This window comes from Lissotriton helveticus, chromosome 9, assembly GCF_964261635.1.
Source record: "Lissotriton helveticus chromosome 9, aLisHel1.1, whole genome shotgun sequence".
NCBI classification, from domain to species: Eukaryota; Metazoa; Chordata; class Amphibia; order Caudata; family Salamandridae; genus Lissotriton; species Lissotriton helveticus.
The window spans coordinates 31,355,502-31,377,041 of NC_136070.1; the positions used below are offsets into that span (position 1 = coordinate 31,355,502).

Here is a 21,540-nt window from a genome sequence, read left to right on the forward strand (position 1 = left end):
CTCGCACGAAGGGGGTGGTGACCACGGGAAAGGGCTGGAGCGGGGCTTTGACTTTCCCCCCGCTCTTCCCGCTGGCTTGACAGGTCGGGCAGGTTCTGCAGTGATTATGCACATCGTTGCGCATTTTCGGCCAGTAGAAATGAGTCACCAGGCGGCTGTAAGTTTTGTCCTGCCCCAGGTGCCCGGCGAGGGGCACATCATGTGCTAAGTTCAAGAGGAAGTCTCTAAATCGGAGGGGAACGACCAGCACCCGGCTGGCCCCTAGTTCGGCAATCTTCTGCTCACTGTAGAGAAGGTCGTTGTCCCAATAGACCCAGTGGGACCCCGCCGGGTCTCCAGCGGCTTGAGTGGTGGCTTGTCGTCGAATTCCCCCGAGGGAGGGACAGGTGCTCTGTTCCTGTCGGAATTGTTCGCGGGTGGGGCCACCTTCTTGGCGCCACTGAGCCAGTTCTGGAAGGTGGCCTAGCTCGGTTATTTCTTCATGGCTGGGCCCCTGGGGGCCGGGTTCAGGGTCGGCGTCCTCGGGGGCGGCGGGTGGTGGAGGTGTGGGCCACTCCGGCTCCTCGATAGGGTCTGCCTCCGTTGGCGCGGAGGCCCGGGCGGACATGGAGCGGGTGGTCGCTCAGACCCACTCGGGAAGGCCTAGCATCCCCAGATGCTCTCTCCGCTCTACGCCGGCCCAGAGGGAACTTTCCAGGTCGTTCCCGAGGAGGCAGTCCACGGGGGAGTCGTCTCGGACAGTCACTTTCAGCATGCCCGACACCCCTCCCCACTCGAAGGGGACGCGGGCCATCTGGCACAAACTCTCAGAGTTGTCTGCCGACCGTACTGGGCACAAGACGTTGGGAAGAATTTGTTCGGAGGTCACCAAGTGGCAGCGGACCGCCGTCACGCTGGCTCCAGTGTCCCGGAGGGCTTCGGCCCGGCGTCCATTGAAAGTGACCCATTGGCGGTATTTCTGGGTGTTACCTGGGATCGGGTCTCGGGGGATCATGTCTCGATCACCCAGGCATGCTAAGATCATGGCGGCGGGCTCCCACTCGGCCTGCTCGGTGTCGTTGCCTTCTTCTTCGCCTCCCTCTGCACTCAGGGCGGCGGCCGCGATCTGGCGGCTCGGGGGACCGGTGGTGCCGGGTCGCTGGTTCATCGGGCAGAGAGGGTCGTTCGCATAATGGCCCTGCCGCTGGCATCTGTGGCACGTAACATTCGGACGGGGCCCGGGTCTTGCTGGGGGGCCCCCCTCCAACCCAGGGATGGCGACGGGGAGGTAGGGGAGGACCCCGTGGGGGTGTCTCGGCCCCGGCTCTGGCCTCCTCCGCCGCCTCGTGGTCGGTGGTTCCCCGGCCGTAGTCTCCCATCGGACTCTGGGGAACTCGGGTGCTCACCCATCTATCTGCCTCGACAGCGAGTTTTCGTGGCTCTGTCAATTTGCTGTCGAGGAGGTGCTGTCGGAGTTCGATGAAGCAGTTATTGGAAAGATGTTCCCATAGGATGAGGTCGACCAACTGCTGGTAGGTGGTGACCTGGCAGCCTCTGATCCACCCTTCGAAGGCTCTGCTGTAAAAGTTCACGTACTCCACCCAAGTGGTACCGGGGATTTTTTTACAGTCTCGGAATCGCTGCCGGTACATTTCGGGGGTGAGTCCGTAGCGAGTGAGGAGGGCGGTCTTCATGTGTTCGTACGAGGTCATCTCGGCGTCGGGGAGCTCTAGCAGGGCGTCTCTCCCCTCGTTGATGAACTTTCCCCATAAGCCGGCGCCCCAGTCTTTGAGGGGTACTCGATGGGCGGTCATGGCAACCTCGTAGGCTTTGAACCACTGTTGGATGTCGTCGTTCTTATAGTATTCTTTGACGACCTCCTTGGGTATGTGCACCTTCGTGTCCACCGGCGGGGTGAGGTCTTGCCCCCTTGGCCATCTTTACACTCTACTACCTCGAGTGGATTCCATCTACGCTTGGCCATCTTTACACTCTACTACCTCGAGTGGTTTCCATCTACGCTTGGCCATCTTTACACTCTACTACCTCGAGTGGATTCTATCTACGCTTGGCCATCTTTACACTCTACTACCTCGAGTGGATTCCATCTACGCTTGGCCATCTTTACACTCTACTACCTCGAGTGGATTCCATCTACGCTTGGCCATCTTTATACTCTACTACCTCGAGTGGATTCCATCTACGCTTGGCCATCTTTACACTCTACTACCTCGAGTGGATTCCATCTACGCTTGGCCATCTTTACACTCTACTACCTCGAGTGGTTTCCATCTACGCTTGGCCATCTTTACACTCTACTACCTCGAGTGGATTCCATCTACGCTTGGCCATCTTTACACTCTACTACCTCGAGTGGATTCCATCTACGCTTGGCCATCTTTACACTCTACTACCTCGAGTGGATTCCATCTACGCTTGGCCATCTTTACACTCTACTACCTCGAGTGGATTCCATCTACGCTTGGCCATCCTTACACTCTACTATCTCGAGTGGATTCCATCTATGCTTGGCTATCTTTACACTCTACTATCTCATTATGTCAGTTCTGGCATTTGGCCTCTTCTATAGTCCCAATTATTTCCAAGGATAGGTTCAAACTTTAAACTTGTCTTAGAAAATATTAGTTAGCCACAAAGGGATTTTCTGCAGATGCTGAGAGTTCTTTAATATGACCCGTTAGAAACCCTGCACACCACGCCTCTCAAGATCCTCTCAGCGAAGAGCACATGCCTAGATTGTATAAAACGGGCTAGGGATGACAGAGGACTTTATAGTCTGCTCAGTAATGATCAGTTGTTGGGATAGGGATATCCCCTGTACAGTGTATGGGCATGTACCCCAGCCCTGAGTGAACAAGCTACACGTGAAGCTGGTATCTCGATGTTTGCTAATCTAGCATAGGCCTGTCCATTGTAAAGCTAAGGTCCAGAATCTGTTCTGTGACCTGGAGGGGCGCAACCAGCATTCATCTTTTGTGACTTGGGGCTCCTGACCATGTCCTGGTTTGTCAACATAACACAGTGGTGAAGACGTACCGATGTTTTAGGATTAATAGCCCTGAATGTACCTGGGAGTGTGACCTACTATACTAGCAGCACACCTGTTAAGGTACTGTGTTCATATACTACACAGACCCTTGCTCTGTCAGTCTGTCTGTCAGGTGTGTGTATATATATTTAGATTGTGTAGCACATACATGACAGTGAGACTGTGTGCTATGCCAGTATGCCTCCTGGGACCAGTAGGATCCCTTTCAGGTGCCCCTGGTTTAGCACAACCCAAGATTGAGAGGGGACACAGCTTCCTCAGACAGGGGACATGTACTAACTGAATTCCTGAAGCTGGCGGCCCAGCCACTGGAGTGAGGGAGGCTGGAGACAGGGCTTAGGCATTCTATGGGGATCTATTAGCAAGGGACTGCTGATTGGATTGCCCTGAGCACTACTAACTGGTGAATGTTGTTAAAGGTGAGGACGTTTCTATACAAGGACTTCCCTTTTGTCCTCTGTTGATTGCTACTTCTGGAAGGCTGATGCTAGCCAGGTGTAGAGTCTCCACATTTCATCTGCCCTTGTTTTTGATCTTCCTGTTTGGTGCCAGCATCATCACTACCTGCAGTGAGAGCCATCACCTTGCACAAAGGCTGCATTGGCACTACAGCCAGAACATGATATTTGAAAGCGAACCACCTCATACAGATTTCAGAACCTAGTAGAGTGGATCACCATCCACTGTCTGGAATGTGAGTAAAAAAGTGGGACACAAACCACCCCACTTTGTTCAGTTCGAAACTGCTTGACTGACAAAGGAAGGGAGCGCTCTGCAGAGTCTTTGAACTGGAGTGAGATTATGGCTGATGTCCTCATGACATTCAGTCTCCCAGAAGTGAGGGGGTCGCTACCTGGATTCTGTAACATGCTGGAGAAACTGAGGATCTGCTAACCCTACAAGGCTGCCTGCTCAGAGAGGTAAGGAGCACGACCGGCTCTACAGGAAGACAGTTGATTCTTATTTCAGGAGAGCAATCAGCGTGGACCAAAATGTGGAAGGTTTCCCTACATGGCTCATGCGGTGAACGGTGTGAAGAAAACTCAAGACTGCCGTCTGTTGTTTGGCATATCTGCAATGATTCTGGTGGGACTAGTGCTGCTGCTATTCACTGTGTGACGTACTGAAGAAGATCATGGTCATCGTTGTTGCAGAGGGCCTATCCCACAGCCTGGAAGCTGCAAGTGCCCAAGACACCGCAAACACAGAGATGATGGACGGAGAGCTGAAACTTTTCAGACACTCACCCCCAGTCACAGATCTGGGTTGAATCCCTCATCGTTCTTTAGCTCACTTCGCCACCCCAGTTCAGATATGGTCACATGCAAATTAGTCTTGACCCTGTGCCTCATGGGAACAGTCCAGCCCGAACTGCCAAGCCATGTCTTCCCTGGAACGGAAACAAGCATCCTGGGACCGATTTTGGGATAACACCCCTCATCAGCCAGACTAGCTTGAATCCAGTGACAAAGTGAGGTAGGGACCCACGTCTGGGCATACCCTGCCAACTTAGGGTGAACAAAGCAAACACAAAGAAATACTGGACGGAGCGCTGAAACTTTTCAGACATTCATCCCCAGTCACAGATCTGGGATGAATGCATTATCGTTCTTTACCTCACTTTGCCACCCCAGTTCAGACCCAGCCAAATTTCAGCACTCCGTCCATCATCTTTTTGTGCTTGCTATGTTCGCCCTAAGTGGCCAAGGGTATGCTTAGACGTGGGTCCCTTGCTCGCTGTGCCATTGGTTTTAAGCAAGCCTGGCTGATGAGGGGTAATACCCCGAAACCGGTCCCAGGATGCTTGTTTCCGGTCAAGGGAGGACCTGACCTGGCAGTTCGGGCTGGACTGCTCCTATAAGGAATGGGTCAAGACTGATTTTCATAAGGCAAAAGGGGAGAGAAGTTGGCCTAATGGCTAGGGCGGCCGATCTCGAATCTGGGGAACTGGGTTTGAGTCTCAGGAACAACGCTAAACATCCTGTGATTCCGGGCAAATCATTTAATCTCCCCGTGCCTAACAAAAATGAATGTGTCCTCATGTAACGCAACTGGTGCTATGTAAAGCGCTCTGATACCCGATACCTTTGGGACAAGTTTGTGCTATATAAACCCCCCCCCCAAAAAAATAAGGCTGGTCCAAACTGTGGTAGCATAGTGAGCAAAAGAACGATGGATTAAACCCAGATCTGTGACAGGGGGCGAGTGGTTGAAAAGTTTTAGCACTCCGTCCATCATCTTGTTGTGTTTGCAGTGCCCAAGACACAACATCCGACAGCCAGGCCAGGTGCACTGTGCACAGAGTGGCTCCAGTGAACAGTGAGGCTACCGTCCGAGGTGCCGCGCCACCTCTAAGCATTCCTGCGGTGTGAAACGGAGAAGTGCGCCAACTTGAGCTTTTACAGCTGTGTCGCCTGCAAAGAGGTGACACGGGTCTTGAAGAAAACTACTGAGAATGTATTTTTAGCAAGTTGATGTGAGTACTGATAGCATTGGATTACACTTCAAAAACGTGTTTTTTGTACTCTTTTCTTGCTTTGCAGAGGCTTACACACTGGATCAGGTGGGGTGAGGCCTCCAAGCACGTTTTGTTAGTCCAAGGAGTTGTTTTCGTCACTAAGATCACTAGAACAGCAGGGAGCTTGTCTTTTATTTATTATTATTTTCTCTCTGAAAGGCAAGATTATTCGTGCTGCCAGTTTTTAAAAAACATCTGTGGCTTCCTTCACGTATTGGTCTTTTGTGGGTAAGGGGAGGCAGCAGAGAGATACGCAGCGAGATTGATGCAGTTTATGCTGTTGGTGTCTTTGATCAGAGTTTTTAGTCTTTTGATGCAGTCAAGGATTGTGGTTCTGGTACAAGACAAAGGGAATGGGGGTGGACAACAAGCAGCCAGTCAGATGGGATGGGGTCTTCACCTTGAAGCAGATCCATGTTGGCTAAGATCAGGTCTAGTTTATGGACCTTGGCTGTGAGTGGGTTTAAGGCAGGGTTGTACTATGTCCTTCTCGAGAAGGAAGGAGGGGAGACACCAGCGAGGGGAATCTATAGGGTTACTCCAGCGAAGTTTCAAACGGCCAACAAAGATATAGTTCTTGCTGGCCGCAGTTAGCAGGCGGTGACGCGTTTCGTGCACTCTGCTTCAAAAAGGTGCTGCTGTCACCCAGTGGATGGTAGATGGTGCTTAACTGAGGTGATGTGGATGGAACAGAGTTAACTTTCAGTATAAATAAGATGAAATGATAAGGGACCAAACAGCCATGCACCCCACGTGTCCAAAAGAGAAAGGAAAGAGAGGCTATTATGGTATAGAGAACAGTCTTAAACAAGCATTTACAATGCAATGGTCTTGGCATTATTAAAGGTAAAGCTATTGGCATTGCTTATAATTTTTTTTATTTTTTTTAAATCATAAATAAATAGCATTGTCATTTACATTGCCAATAGCTTAATCGTTAAATAAATGGCATTGTCATTTACAATGCCAATAGCTTAATCGCTCGCATATGCATGACCTATTGCATTTACACCCACACAGAGCCACACACACACACATACAGAGCCACACACACACAGTCATTCACATAGAGCCACCCACACACACACAGCCACCTACACATAGAGCCACCTACAAAAAAAGCTATCTACACAGGAGAAAAAAGTAAGATGTGCAGAAAGAAAGACGAGAATAGAAGGGGAAAGGAAGAGTGAAAGAAGGAAGGAAACTTTGAAACAAAGAAGGAAGAAATGGTGAAGGGTGGAAGGATGGATGGACTTTAGAATGAACAAATTGGAGTGATGGATGGAGAAATGGAACGATGAGTAGCAGAGTGAATTGAGGATTGGTGGAAGGATAGGTGATGGACTAGTGACTGGATCAATGGCTAAAAAGATAAATGGATGCATGCATATACCGACGAGTGGATGGACAATGAAGGAAGCATGCAAATGTGGATGAATAAAGGGTGAACGTGAGAACCGATGGATGGATGTGTGGGGAGACAGAGGAAAGGAGAGGGAGACCGACCGAGGAAGGGAGACAGAGGGAGACAGACAGAGAGAGGAGGAGACAGAGGGAGGGAGACAGAGGGAGGGAGAGAGAGAGAGGGAGACAGACAGAGGGAGGGAGACAGAGGGAGGGAGGGAGAGAAACAGAGGGAGGGAGACAGAGGAAGGGCGGGAGAGAAACAGAGGGAGGGAGACAGAGGAACGGAGACAGAGATAGGGAGACCGGGGGAATAGAAACAAAGGGAGACAGAGATCGGGAGACAGAGAGCGGGAGAGAGGGTGACAGACAGAGGGAGAGAGGGTGACAGACAGAGGGAGGGAGACAGACAGAGGGAGGAGGGTGACAAAGGGAGCGAGACAGACAGAGAGAGACAGAGTAACTTTCTAGATGCTGGACGGTTGCTGCTTCCGTAACACCTTCGCCTCCTCCAACCACAGTATGGAACATTCCAATTTTAGTGGAACCCCTGATAAAACACTACTCACAGATGGTACCCCCTCATAGGCCCTGAAACGGACAAATGGGAGTGATCTGTGAATGACGCTATCCACCCACCTGTCCCTTGCATCTTTCATCACCTCCAAGCCCTGGGTAGAGGCACCTCCAGGAAGAAGGGTCGTGACAAGAGCAATTCCCGCACATGTCATCATCCATTCATTCACTCATTTGCTCTGCCACACCCCTCTCCCTCCTCCCCGACGTACACCCACACCCTGCGACGCTCACCCCTCTCCAGACCCAGGGGCTCCGCCAAGGCTGCCATGTTCGTTCCAGCGGGATCACGTTCCCCGGTCGTGGATCTGTGGGAGTGCCAGGGTGAGGTGGTGTAAAGGGAGGGACGCTTGCGGCGAGACGAGGCAGGTGTTTGCTCGGAGGGTGGAATAGAAAATGGACCACGAGTGTGAGGGGGAGGGGTGGCTACACTCGGGAGGGCAGGTCCCAATGTCAGGGGCAGGCTGTAGGCAGCCAAGAAGAAATGCGCCAAGCCTACACGTGGCAGCTGCCCACTAAGTGCTGGGCAGCTGAATCCAATGGGCAAGTCACGTGGGAGCCTCGCAGGCTCTGGCCAGGAACACTTGTGGCCTTGTGAGCCTCGTGGGCTCGAGCAACCTGCTGCCAACTGTGGAGGGAGCGGCCGCTGCCAGCTGGGGTCGCTCTACCTCCCTAAATGCACCCTAGATCGTTGGAGTCCCTCGTGGGGGGACTAGAAATAAACCAATGTGCCCGAGCCTCTCGTGCTCTAAAGAATTCAATGCCCCCGTCGTAGGAGTCCCCCACTGGGGACTCGGAACTCACAATTGCCCGTGAGCCTAGTGGGCTCCAAGCAAACAAAATGCAGGTACCCCTTTAGCCGGGGGTGGGGGCGGGCACCGGCAATGTTCCTCGACGCCCCCCTCTGTACCAAACAACACCGGGCTCCACTCACCGGATGTCTGGGGGACGTCTCCTCCGGTCTGTCTCCTTTGGGGCGGCACCTCTCTTCCCGGTGTGGGGCTGACGGAGGTCTCCTGCGCAGCCCGGTCTGTCACGCGCCAGGTAAGCTTCAGGCGGGGAGCGGGTCTCTTTTTACACAGGAGAGCCCCCGCTGGTGCTGATCTCTGGCCTGGTCCGCTCCTGAGACCGGAGCTGCGCAGCGCTGCCTGCGAGCTGGGGAACAGCTTCCTCCCGCCTGGGGGAAGCAGAAATGGAGCCCGCGAGGCTCTTCTTTGTCCCAGCTGGCCCCGCCCACCATCAGGCGCAGGCGCCGGCTCCTCTCTCCCTCTCTTCTTGCGCTGCAAGGCGGGGTGGCACCCGTGTGGGCACGAGAATTGGCACAAGTGCGGCGTGGGCAGCCGCGATGAACGGAAAGCGGTCCCCAGCGCTTTGTGGAAATTAAAAGCGCTCCCAAGCGCTAGTGAAGCCACCAGGAAAGCAAACAAGAACAAGAATTGGCACAAGTGCGGCGTGGGCAGCCGCGATGAACGGAAAGAGCTCCCCAGCGCTTTGTGGAAATTAAAAGCACTCCCAAGCGCTAGTGAAGCCACCAGGAAAGCAAACAAGAAAAACGCAAAATGGCGGCCGCAACTCCGCAAATTTCGGATTCGGGGGCGTGTTTTGGCCGTTCTGAGTGACGGATGACGTCACAGTCGAAAGAACGCAAAAAAACACGCCCCCAAATCCGAAAGAGACGGGGCTTTATGACGCCCGTCTCCTTCAATGGCTGGCCTCCGTTTAGGAAGCCAGCCAATGGAGGAGAGAGGCGGGTTCAAGCCCCCGTACTGAAACTGACTCAAAATCATTAAATCTCCTCCCGGAGACTGCGCAAGCGCAGCCTTCGGTCCTCGACCTAAAAAGTTACTGCTATGATTAAGAGTGTTGAAAACCTGCTAAAGATTCTCAAGAACCCAAAACAACAGGCTATGGCAGTCTTATTCACAAAAATGAAGACAACATCCAAAAAATAGAACGTAACATTAGCAAACATAGAAATAATCTTTTTTTTATGTTTGCTGCTGTTGTGCGTCCACCAGCCATGTATGTGGCAGCTCTCGAACCCTGGCCGGCAGAGGGGAGGAGGGCAGAGAAGGCAGCAAATGAAACCCTTCACCAGGGGGCGCCGAGCAGAGGACATGGAGAGCTCGCTGCCGCTGCCTGGGGAGGATGGGGGTCCCACACAAGGCATGGGGGGCACATTAAATACTCAGTCCCCATGGGGAGCCTGCAGGAAGGTGAACAGAGAGCAGCTGCAGGGGCTGTCAATGGCGCCCCAGTGTCCCCCTAGCTGACGCGGGGTCTAGAATGACCTGCATTTCAAGAGGGGGCTCTGCAGCCTAAAAACAGAGATTTATGAGCAGCAAAATAACCGCAGAAGCAAAAGGGGCTTAAATCATAAGACTGGAAGGCTGCTGTCCTGCTGAGGGCGCCATGGAAAAAGAGCATCAGATGCACAAAACAGTAAACACCCTTCATATATTCATCTATTTGAGTGAATATTTTTGCAACATATGCTACACTAGTATTGATTGCACAGGTGCAACATATATTTGTTTTGTTATGGTTTTTTTGAGTAAATCAAAATTATATATATATATATGTACACGCACATACTTTAATAATATGCTATATAAATGTAGTGAAGATGGAACAGAATTAATTGGCTAATTGCTGATTTTACATCATTTATGACAAGTCCTACCCATTTCAAAGTAATAATAAAGGCGCATTTAAGCCATTTATGGACATGTATTTGGCAGACAGGAATCTTCCACTTACTTCCTGGTCGGTTCGTCCATGCAAGCTACCTGCAAGCATCGCTAGAGAAGCCCATCAGCTCCTGGGAGCCGGCATGTCCTCATCAGCTCAGGAGCACCACGGTTCAGACAGACTGACCGTCTCTAGGCCCAGAACAGGTTTGCTGTTCAGGTAAGGTACGCGGCTAGAGGCCACCCAAGAAACTCAGGCTGGCACTTTTGGTGCTAAGGCTAAGGATCGAAGGGAGGGGTTGATAATCATGCACGCATGACTGAAATACCATCCAAAGGTTGCAATTCAATGTAATATTCTGCTTATTCGTGGTTTTTATTACCACTTTTGTGTTTGTTTTCATATTTACATCTATACACATCATATGGACCAGATGAGGACATTCATTTTAATAATGCCTTTAAATTGCACTGGACGGATTTCTTGTCTGTGCTCTTATAACGCACTAACACAACAAATCGAGTGGATTCACACCGGACTGATCATTGTCTGGAATGCGCCATCCTCATGGAATGTTTAAGTGCGTCAGTGGTTTGTTGGTTGCAGCCCAACAGACTCCCTATCTCAAGGCTACAGGAGTTCTGAAAATGGGAAGTATTTTGAAAAGTGCACAAAAGCACCAAAACCTGTGGAACCAGCTGATGTTAGCTCCATGGGTTTGAGCGCAGTATCGAGCGCAACACGCAACAGAGAAGAATGTACGATTGGGTTTGCACGACACAAACTGACATGTGCTGAAGTCAACTGGTCTGATCAGGAAGAGCTGATGAGATATGTGTGGGCAGACCATATGTTTAGAGCCCTATGGGGAAAGCGTTTCCTCCTCCACACTGACCCTAAGCTCCTGGTCAGTATTCTCATGGGCAAAGCTCGTTTGTAAGTTAACGGAGTATGTCTTCACGGTCATACGCATCCATGGAAGGGTCAGTGCGAGTGCAGATTAGCCTATCTAGAGCACCATGAAGCAAGAACGTCCAGAGGATGACTGGGAGGACACGAGTGACGATATTAAATGTGAAATTTAATCCACACTACATACACAATGACTTACCACTAGAAAGGGCTTTGCAACTGAAAGGTAATGTACTTGTATCCCCATTCCTCTGGGATCAACAATGATTGACTTGACACAAGGGGGTGTGTTGGCCTTACAAGCACCAACAAAAAACCTAAGGTAATTGGGTGACCTGCACCGACGATGATAATGAGCTTTTTGTCAAACAATGTCGGCTGTGCAAAGCTGCTGACAGAGGTCTTAGCATTCATGCATGCCCCATGGCTATCAAGGTCCCTTTACAATTGCTGAGGGGTCCCAAAAACACAGCATCCCCTTCAAAGGCTGAAGAAAACCTTACATGTCTGCATGCAGTCTGCCATTTTAAGTAATGGGCTGAGGGAAAACGCGTGGGCAACCAAACTACAAGAGGAGTCCCATAGCAATGAGTGTCTGAGGCAGGTCTTTTCAATGCCATCAGTGAGCAGCAATGAGGTGCAATTTTTATTGCTGAAAATTACTACATATATGAGGGAGACGGACATCATACGTGCTAAGACAGTTTTACACAACCCTCAGAGCAACGGGCAGATAGAGAGCACAAATAGTCGCGTGAAAGAAACATGAAAGGAATCATTTGGTATATACTCTGGAGATTCTCAGGATTGTGTCCATCTATCTGGCAGACCAACTGTGACCTGATTAAAAGCATTCTCATAATGACTTCCAGTCTGTCTTCGAGGGTAGGACAGCCTCTTTGCCTATATTCAATCACTCTTAAGTTTGTTTACAATTGGGTCAAGTCTGCATGCATGAATTCCTAGAAGTACCACTTCTGTGGGTTGAATTCTGCTACCCCTCTCTCCATAACATCTGCAACATTTGAACTTCTTTCTTATTTTATTTTTTGTAGATTTTTTTTGTTTGAGTTTTATATAGCGCGAACTAGACCTGAGGATATCAGGTATCAAAGTGCTTTACATGAGACCAATGTTTCATTACAGATGGACACATTCATTTTTGTTAGGCACGGGGAGATTAAGGGCTATATATAGGAAGCCTAATTGCGCTCACAAATGCTGAAATTCGCAGAATTGCAACATTTGCCATCGCAATTAGGGCTGTGTGCTATTGCAATTCCTTAAATGCAATGTAGGAAGCAGCCAAGTTGTGCGAATTTTGGCTTAAGGAATCGCAAAATACCACCAACTTCAGGTTGGTGGAATTTTGCGATTTCTTTGAAAAATGCACTTTTTGGCATTTTTCAAATTGCCGTCTGGGTCCTCCACTCTTGACGGCTTATCTCCCTGATGCTGTGCTTGAAACAATGGATATCCCTCAGGGCCTATACAAATGTGGTCTTCCGCTGGCCATACTCCGGCCACACAATGTGCCACGCGTCCTCTGTCTTAGCATCTCCATCTCCAGCAGGACTTGGCCTGTAATTCCATGACCTCTGTAAAGTGTTCCTCCAACTTCCAACAAAGGAAGTGAAACCTCCACAAAACAAAGCATGCAAGGAGATCCACGCAAAGAAAACGGGCAACAGCTGAACATTTAATGCTGGAAAGGCAGCAGAGGGACAATGGGAGACAATTCTCAATGGGACAGGATTCTGACTCCACCCAACCCCAAATCCTAGCTCAAACCCCATCTGAGACATAATCAACACAAAGGCAATTGTAGGCTTTAGAGTTCATGAGTTGTGATACGGTCTCCACTGCAAACTGTTCATTTGACCCTAGACAAGCACGCACTGTTTTAACAAGTAACTAATCTAGCGCCTGACCCAAGAAAGTGGTTTATTTCAGTAGCGGGGGTAAAGAAAACATCAATAAGACTATAGAATAAACACAATTCTAACAGATTTACACATAAAGTCGTGGAGATAACATGGGATAAGCCAGTTCTCACATCATAATGTAGCCACAACAGACCCCATAGAGAAGTCCCACCTTGATAATGGAGAATTGGGATAAGCCAAGCTCACACACCATACCGTAGCTACCACACACCGGAATTGGAGTACCTACCTTGATGTAGTCGAGTAGGTTCTGGTACTCAATGTAGTTTCCTCCTCCAACGACGAAGACAATCGCCTGCAGGGAATGAAACAAACAGATCAGGGACAAATAAGTAGACAAATCAGGCAGCCAGCGCCAAGATTGGGCAACCTCTGAACTCAGTCCCAGGGAAAGACATTATGTGTGAGTGCCCAGAGGCAAGAATTAGGGCCAACTATTACTTTCACACCCCCATGGCAGAAGTGGGCATTAGGTGTATGAAAGATCTTGGCTATTATTGTTTAAATATTTGGGGTTTGCCCTCGCCAGTTTGCTTCAAGTCTTTGCTCTAGGTGCACAACCCCCAATCTGGAATTGTGGAGGCTCAAGGTACCTAGGGCTCTTTTGGTCTGCCCCGGTTCTCGCCAAAAAAGGATCCTTTTTCTCGCTTACCAAACCAAAAAACAGAACATAGAAATAAATTGTTTTTGAGTACCTAAAGTGCTGTACTGGGTGTGGTGTGCTAAGAGAGAAATTAGAAGTCGGAAGCTTGCCCGCAGTTTTCCCTTTACCTGCATTACCAGAATGGGTATTATAACCACAGCTGTAAGGTAGGCTTTGGGCTGGGGTCAAAGCCGGGATTCAGCACTAGACACTGCTACTGGTTTCCCACCAGGCTTGTATTGGTTGGGCACTTGGTAGTGCTGTGGCTTAGTCATAGAGGCCAGCTCCTGGTGTTACCATATGTGGACCAGTATTACTGGGACGTTAACTCAGGGAGTAAAAAATGCACCGCTGACATCTACTATTGGGAATGTGAATCCTGCGAAGGCCAGGACACTTATCTTTTGCAGCAATTGAAAACTACAATGCTGCTTTATAAAACCAAGTCTTAACAAATATGGCTGATGCCAATCCATGTTTTTTTTAACCTATAAAACATATGGAAAGCCTACTGAATGAATTGACACAAGAGAATAACTATATGTATCAATATTTTCTGTAGCTCGGCAATTCTTGGCATCTAGTGTTTGTAAATATATTTGCCCACTGCTTTTACAAAACCCTGGTCGTATCCCACTAAAAGCTGAATCTTTACTTTTGACAGTGCCAAAATGCTAACTGCAAAACAACTTTCCCAGAAACTTCCTCAGACAAGCGGTTTCCAGACACCAACTGAGTCCCCATTAGTCCCATGTCTGGGGCGACCAAATCTGTTCTGCCTCTTTCGTTCCTCTTGAGTCCCTTGGCGAGGCCAGGAGTCATCTTTCTGTTCCGCATGAAATGCCACTGACACAAGGAGCACATACAGGCAGGAATGTGCGAGGGGGAGACCTCATGAAAGGGAGCCTGAAAAGGAGGCTAGTGAGCTCAGGGATATTACCCCTTAGTAACGAAGGTAGGACTGTCCACTCTGAACCCGGGGCGTCGAAGGAGCCAAACCATGGGCACTAAGTGAATTGATCCAGAGGCGTTGAGTGAACCGAATAAGAGGTGTGGAGTAAACTGCACAAGAGGCACTGAGTAAACCGAACATGAGGTGTTGGGTAAACTGAATGAAAGGCGTTGAGTAAACCTAGTGAAAGGCGTTGAGCAAAGTGAACGAGAGGTGTCAAGTAAACCAAACGAGAGGGATCACGTAAACGGAATAAGTCATCAAGTAAACTGAACAAGCCGTCAAATAAATCGAACAAGACGTCAAACAAACAGAATGAGAGGCATCAAGTGAACAGAACGAGAGACATCAAGTAAACCTGAATGAGAGGTATCAAGTAAAGTGAATGAGTGGCATGAAGTAAAATGAATGCCAGGCATCAAGCAAACTGAATGCCAGGCATCAAGCAAACTGAACGACAGGCATCAAGTAAACCCAAACAAGACTCATCAAGTAAACTGAACGAGAGGCATCAAGTAAACCAAACGAGAGGCATCAAGTAAACAGAATGAGAGGCATCACGTAAAAGGAATAAGTCATCGAGTAAACTGAACAAGCAGTTAAATAAATCGAACGAGACGTCAAACAAATAGAATGAGAGGCATCAAGTAAACAGAACGAGAGACATCAAGTAAACCTGAATGAGAGGTATCAAGTAAAGTGAATGAGTGGCATCAAGTAAACTGAATGCCAGGCATCAAGCAAACTGAACGACAGGCATCAAGTAAACCCAAACAAGACTCATCAAGTAAACTGAACGAGAGACATCAAGTAAACTGATCCAGAGGCGTTGAGTGAACCAAATAAGAGGTGTGGAGTAAACTGCACAAGAGGCACTGAGTAAACTGAACATGAGGTGTTGGGTAAACTGAATGAAAGGCGTTGAGTAAACCTAGTGAAAGGCGTTGAGCAAACTGAACAAGAGGCGTCAAGTAAACCAAACGAGAGGCATCAAGTAAACAGAATGAGAGGCATCAAGTAAACCAAACGAGAGGCATCAAGTAAACAGAATGAGAGGCATCAAGTAAACGGAATAAGTCATCAAGTAAACTGAACAAGCCGTCAAATAAATCGAACAAGAGGTCAAACAAACAGAATGAGAGACATCAAGTAAACAGAACGAGAGACATCAAGTAAACCTGAATGAGAGGTATCAAGTAAAGTGAATGAGTGGCATCAAGTAAACTGAATGCCAGGCATCAAGCAAACTGAACAAGAGGCATCAAGTAAACTGAACGACAGACATTCAGTAAACTGAACGAGAGCCATCTAGAACATTGAACGAGAAGCATCAAGTAAACAGAACGAGAAGCATCAAGTAAACAGAAAGAGATGCATCAAGTGAGAGGCATCAAGTAAACAGAACTAGAGGCATCAAGTAAACAGAACTAGAGGCATCAAGTAAACCGAACGAGAGGCGTCAAGCAAACTGAACGAAAAGCGTCAAGCAAACCGAACGAGATGCATCAAGCAAACCGAACGAGAGGCATCAAGCAAACTGAACTACAGACATCCAGTAAACTGAAAGAGAGCCATCTAGAACATTGAACGAGAAGCATCAAGTAAACAGAACGAGAAGCATCAAGTAAACAGAACGAGAAGCATCAAGTAAACAGAAAGAGAGGCATCAAGTGAGAGTCATCAAGTAAACAGAACTGGAGGCATCAAGTAAACCGAACGAGAGGCGTTAAGCAAACCGAACAAGAGGCATCAAGTAAACCCAAACAAGAGTCATCAAGAAAACTGAACGAGAGGCATCAAGTAAACCCAAACAAGAGTCATGAAGTAAACGGAACGAGAGGCATCAATTAAACCCAAACAAGAGTCATCAAGTAAACTGAACGAGAGGCATCAAGTAAACCCAAACAAGAGTCATCAAGCAAACTGAACGACAGACATCCAGAAAACTGAACGAGAGCCATCTAGAACATTGAACGAGAAGCATCAAGTAAACAGAACGAGAAGCATCAAGTAAACAGAACGAGAAGCATCAAGTAAACAGAAAGAGATGCATCAAGTGAGAGGCATCAAGTAAACAGAACTAGAGGCATCAAGTAAACAGAACTAGAGGCATCAAGTAAACCGAACGAGAGGCGTCAAGCAAACTGAACGAAAAGCGTCAAGCAAACCGAACGAGAGGCATCAAACAAACTGAACGAAAGGCATTGAGCAAACTGAACGAGAGGCATCAAGTAAACTGAACGAGGCGTCAAGTAAACTGAATGAGAGACGCTGAGAAAACTGAATGAGAGGCGCTGAGAAAACTGAATGAGAGGCGCTGAGAAAACTGAATGAGAGGCGTTGAGAAATCTGAATGAGGCGTTGAGAAAACTGAATGAGAGGCGTTGAGGAAACTGAATGAGAGGCGTTGAGAAAACTGAATGAGAGGAGTTGAGAGGCATCGAGTCAACCAAACGAGAAGCATGAAGTAAACTGCATGAGGAGCATTGAGTTGACCGAACGAGGGGTATTAAGCAGACCGACCAAAGTGCGTTGAGCAGACCATACGAGAGGCGTTAAACAGACTAAACAAGGGGTGTTAAGTAGACCAAAAGATGGGCGTTAACCAGTCCAAAACGAGTGGCATTTAGCAGAACAAACTAGGGGCGTCTGATAGACCAAACCAGAGGTGTCGAGTAGACCAAACCAGGGGCATTGAGGCAACTGAACCAGGAGCAAAAAGTAGACCAGACCAGGGGCATTGAATGTACCGAACTAGGGGCTTCATATGAACCTAATCAGGAGCATCGAGGGATGCAAACATAGAGAGTCAAACAAACCATAACAGGAGATAAAAGTGATCCAAACCATGACATAAGAGCGAACTGAACCTGGGGTGCTGACTGAACCAACCCAAGAGCACAGACTGAACTGAGATTAGAGTAAAGTGAACTGAACTGGGGAACAAAGTAAACTGAACCAAGGACACAAAGTGAATGGCATTAGAAGAACAAAGTGAACCATACCAGTGGCATCAAGTCACCTTGACCAGGTCCTAGACTGAATTTAAATGTGGGGTATACAGTGAAATGAATCGGGGTGCAGTGTGAACTTAACAAAGTAACAGAATGAACTGAACCAGAGCTGCAGAGTTAACTTAACCCAGTCACACAATAAGCTGACAGAGGTGCACAGCACGGACTGAACTAATGACATAGTTTGAAACGACCTAGAAGAATAGTGAGAACTGCACAAGTGACGAAGACTGAACTGCGAAAGGAATTTGGAGACATCTGCAGCAGAGGCATAGTTTGGACTGAATCAGAGGCAGTGAGTGAACTGAACCAAATGCAGCGGATGAACTGATACAGGGGGAACCTGAGGCATATGGAGAATAAAACTTTGAGGAAGCAAACGAATCGAGGATTGTTGAGGGAACTGAACCAGAGGCATAAGGAGTCACAGCGGATAGTGAACTGACCCAGTAACAGAGAGTAAATTGAACCAGGGACGCCGAGTGAACTGAAACAGGTGACCTGAAGCAGGGCACAGTTTAAACTGAGACAGAGGTAGAGTGAACTGAATCAGAGGCATAGGGTGAACTAAACCAGGAACAAAGAGTTAACTGAGAAGAAAGAGTGAACTGCACCTGGCGCGTAGAGTGAAATGAATCAGGGGCATATAGTGGACTGGACAAGGTACTGAGTGCAATGGACTAGGTGCAGAGAGTGAATTGGTCCAGAGAGGGAACTTGATCAGGGACGTAGAGTGAGTTTGATCAAGGACGTAGAGTGAACAGGACCAGGGATGCAGAGCGAACTGGATTACCAATGTAGACTGAACTGGACCCGTGACAAAGTGAAATTAATTAGAGGCATAGGCTGAACTAGGAACACAAAATCTACAAAGAATGAAGAGTAAAATAAACAAGAGACGTAGAATAAAATAAACCAAAGTACATAGACTAAAATAAATCAGAGGCATAGGATGAACTGACACCGGACCACAGAGTGAACAGCACCAGAACCTTCAGTCAACCTAACGAGGAGCTCAGATTGACATGAAACAGAGGCACAGAGTGATGTGAAGAAATGCATAGTTTGAATTGAACAGCGCCACAGGGCGAATTAGACCAGGGACGAAAAGTGAACTGAAGCAGGCATGAAAAGTGAACTGAGGCTGCCATAAAAACATCGAACCGAAGCATTGATGAAAAGTGAACTGAAGCAGTGACACAAGGTGAAGAAAGTATCATTGAATTAAACAAGGGATGACTAAGAGAGAAGTTCCAGGGACCAAGAGTGAATTCATCCAAGGATGAATAATGAACTGAACCACAGACCTAGAATGAATATAACCGGGAACATGGAGCAAAATGATCCAGAGGCTTAGAATGAACTGAATCAAAGGCAAAGGGTGAACTGAATCAAAGGCATAGAGTGAACTGAATCAAAGGCATAGAGTGAACTGAATCAAGGGCAAAGAGTGAACTGAATCAAGGGCAAAGAGTGAACTGAATCAAAGGCAAAGGGTGAACTGAATCAAAGGCATAGAGTGAACTGAATAAAAGGCATAGAGTGAACTGAATCAAGGGCAAAGAGTGAACTGAATCAAGGACGTGTGGTGAACTGAATCAAAGGCAAAGAGTGAACTGAATCAAAGGCAAAGAGTGAACTGAATCAAAGGCAAAGAGTGAACTGAATCAAAGGCAAAGAGTGAACTGAATCAAAGGCAAAGAGTGAACTGAATCAAGGGCAAAGAGTGAACTGAATCAAAGGCAAAGAGTGAACTGAATCAAAGGCAAAGAGTGAACTGAATCAAAGACAAAGAGTGAACTGAATCAAGGGCAAAGAGTGAACTGAATCAAAGGCATAGAGTGAACTGAATCAAGGGCAAATAGTGAACTGAATCAAGGGCAAAGAGTGAACTGAATCAAAGGCATAGAGTGAACTGAATCAAGGGCAAATAGTGAACATAATCAAAGGCATAGAGTGAACTGAATCAAAGGCATAGAGTGAACTGAATCAAGGGCAAAGAGTGAACTGAATCAAGGACGTGTGGTGAACTGAATCAAAGGCATAGAGTGAACTGAATCAAGGATGAAGAGTGAACTGAATCAAGGGCAAAGAGTGAACTGAATCAAGGACGTGTGGTAAACTGAATCAAGGATGAAGAGTAAACTGAATCAAGGATGTAGAGTGAACCGAATCAAGGATGTAGAGTGAACCGAATCAAGGATGTAGAGTAAACCGAATCAAGGATGTAGAGTGAACCGAATCAAGGATGTAGAGTGAACTGAATCAAGGATGTAGAGTGAACCGAATCAAGGATGTAGAGTGAACCGAATCAAGGATGTAGAAGAGCGTACTGAATCAAGAATGTAGAGTGAACCGAATCAAGGATGTAGAGTGAACCGTATCAAGGATGTAGAGTGAACTGAATCAAGGATGTAGAGTAAACTGAATCAAGAATGTAGAGTGAACCGAATCAAGGATGTAGAGTGAACTGAATCAAGGATGTAGAGTGAACTGGCTCAATGATGTAGAGTGAACTGAATCAAGGATGAAGAGTGAACTGAATCAAGGATGTAGAGTGAACTGGCTCAATGATGTAGAGTGAACTGAATCAAGGATGAAGAGTGAACTGAATCAAGGATGTAGAGTGAACTGGCTCAATGATGTAGAGTAAACTGAATCAAGGATGTAGAGCGAACTGTATCAAGGATGTAGAGCGAACCGAATCAAGGATGTAGAGCGAACCGAATCAAGGATGTAGAGTGAACTGAATCAAGGATGAAGAGTGAACTGAATCAAGGATGTAGAGTGAACTGACTCAATGATGTAGAGTGAACTGAATCAAGGATGAAGAGTGAACTGAATCAAGGATGTAGAGTGAACTGAATCAAGGATGTAGAGCGAACCGAATCAAGGATGTAGAGTGAACCGAATCAAGGATGTAGAGTGAACCGAATCAAGGATGTAGAGTGAACCGAAACAAGGATGTAGAGTGAACCGAATCAAGGATGTAGAGTGAACCGAATCAAGGCTGTAGAGTGAACTGAATCAAGGATGAAGAGTGAACCGAATCAAGGCTGTAGAGTGAACCGAATCAAGAATGTAGAGTGAACCGAATCAAGGATGTAGAGTGAACTGACTCAATGATGTAGAGTGAACTGAATCAAGGATGAAGAGTGAACTGAATCAAGGATGTAGAGTGAACTGAATCAAGGATATGGTGAAGCATATGGTGAACTGAAACACGGAAGAAGTATGAAGGGACGCAAGGCAGAAGAGTGAACTTGAGCAGTGATGTAAAGTGAACTGGACCCGGGATCAGAGATATACAGTGAAATTAACCGGATGCTTCGGATAAACTGAACCAGGGACGTAGAGTGAAATGAATCAAAGGCATGGAGGGAACAGACTAGGGATGCAGAGTGGCCCCTAGTCCTCCAAGGCTTGCATTTCTCAAGGAGCCAGCATTTGAAGCCATGTTGGTCCAATGTGGAGCTGCCTCACAAAACATCCTTGCAATCTTCGGGGAAATGGTAAGCGCACACGCTTTTCTCATAGGCCACCAATCTGAAGGAATGTGCCTAGAAGCTCAGCACACAGAAGCTTCATCTTCCTCCGTGACATATCTGCTGAGCTTTCTTTGAACACCAGCAACATCCCATTTGAGACACCCTCCATTAACAGAAGAAGAGTCAATATGTCACAAGGTTGGGCGCCTCCATTAACGGCTGAAGCACGTGAGCCGTCGGCACACTGGGCACTTCCAATAATCGTCAGTCTCCTATTTGTCAGTGTGCTGGAATCCTCCATTAACCAAAAAACAGCCAGAATTGGCAGCACTTTGGAGCCTCCA

At 47.8% G+C, this 21,540-nt stretch overlaps 1 protein-coding gene across 1 annotated transcript in view; it reads right to left on the reverse strand.

Annotated features, from left to right (window-relative positions):
- Positions 1 to 21,540, reverse strand: part of SCFD1 (sec1 family domain containing 1) — a 459,613-nt gene that overhangs the window by 49,415 nt on the left and 388,658 nt on the right. The window contains exon 23 of the mRNA XM_078659415.1: positions 13,329 to 13,394. Coding sequence (XP_078515541.1) covers positions 13,329 to 13,394 — 66 coding nt within the window. The remainder of the gene's footprint in view (positions 1 to 13,328; positions 13,395 to 21,540) is intronic.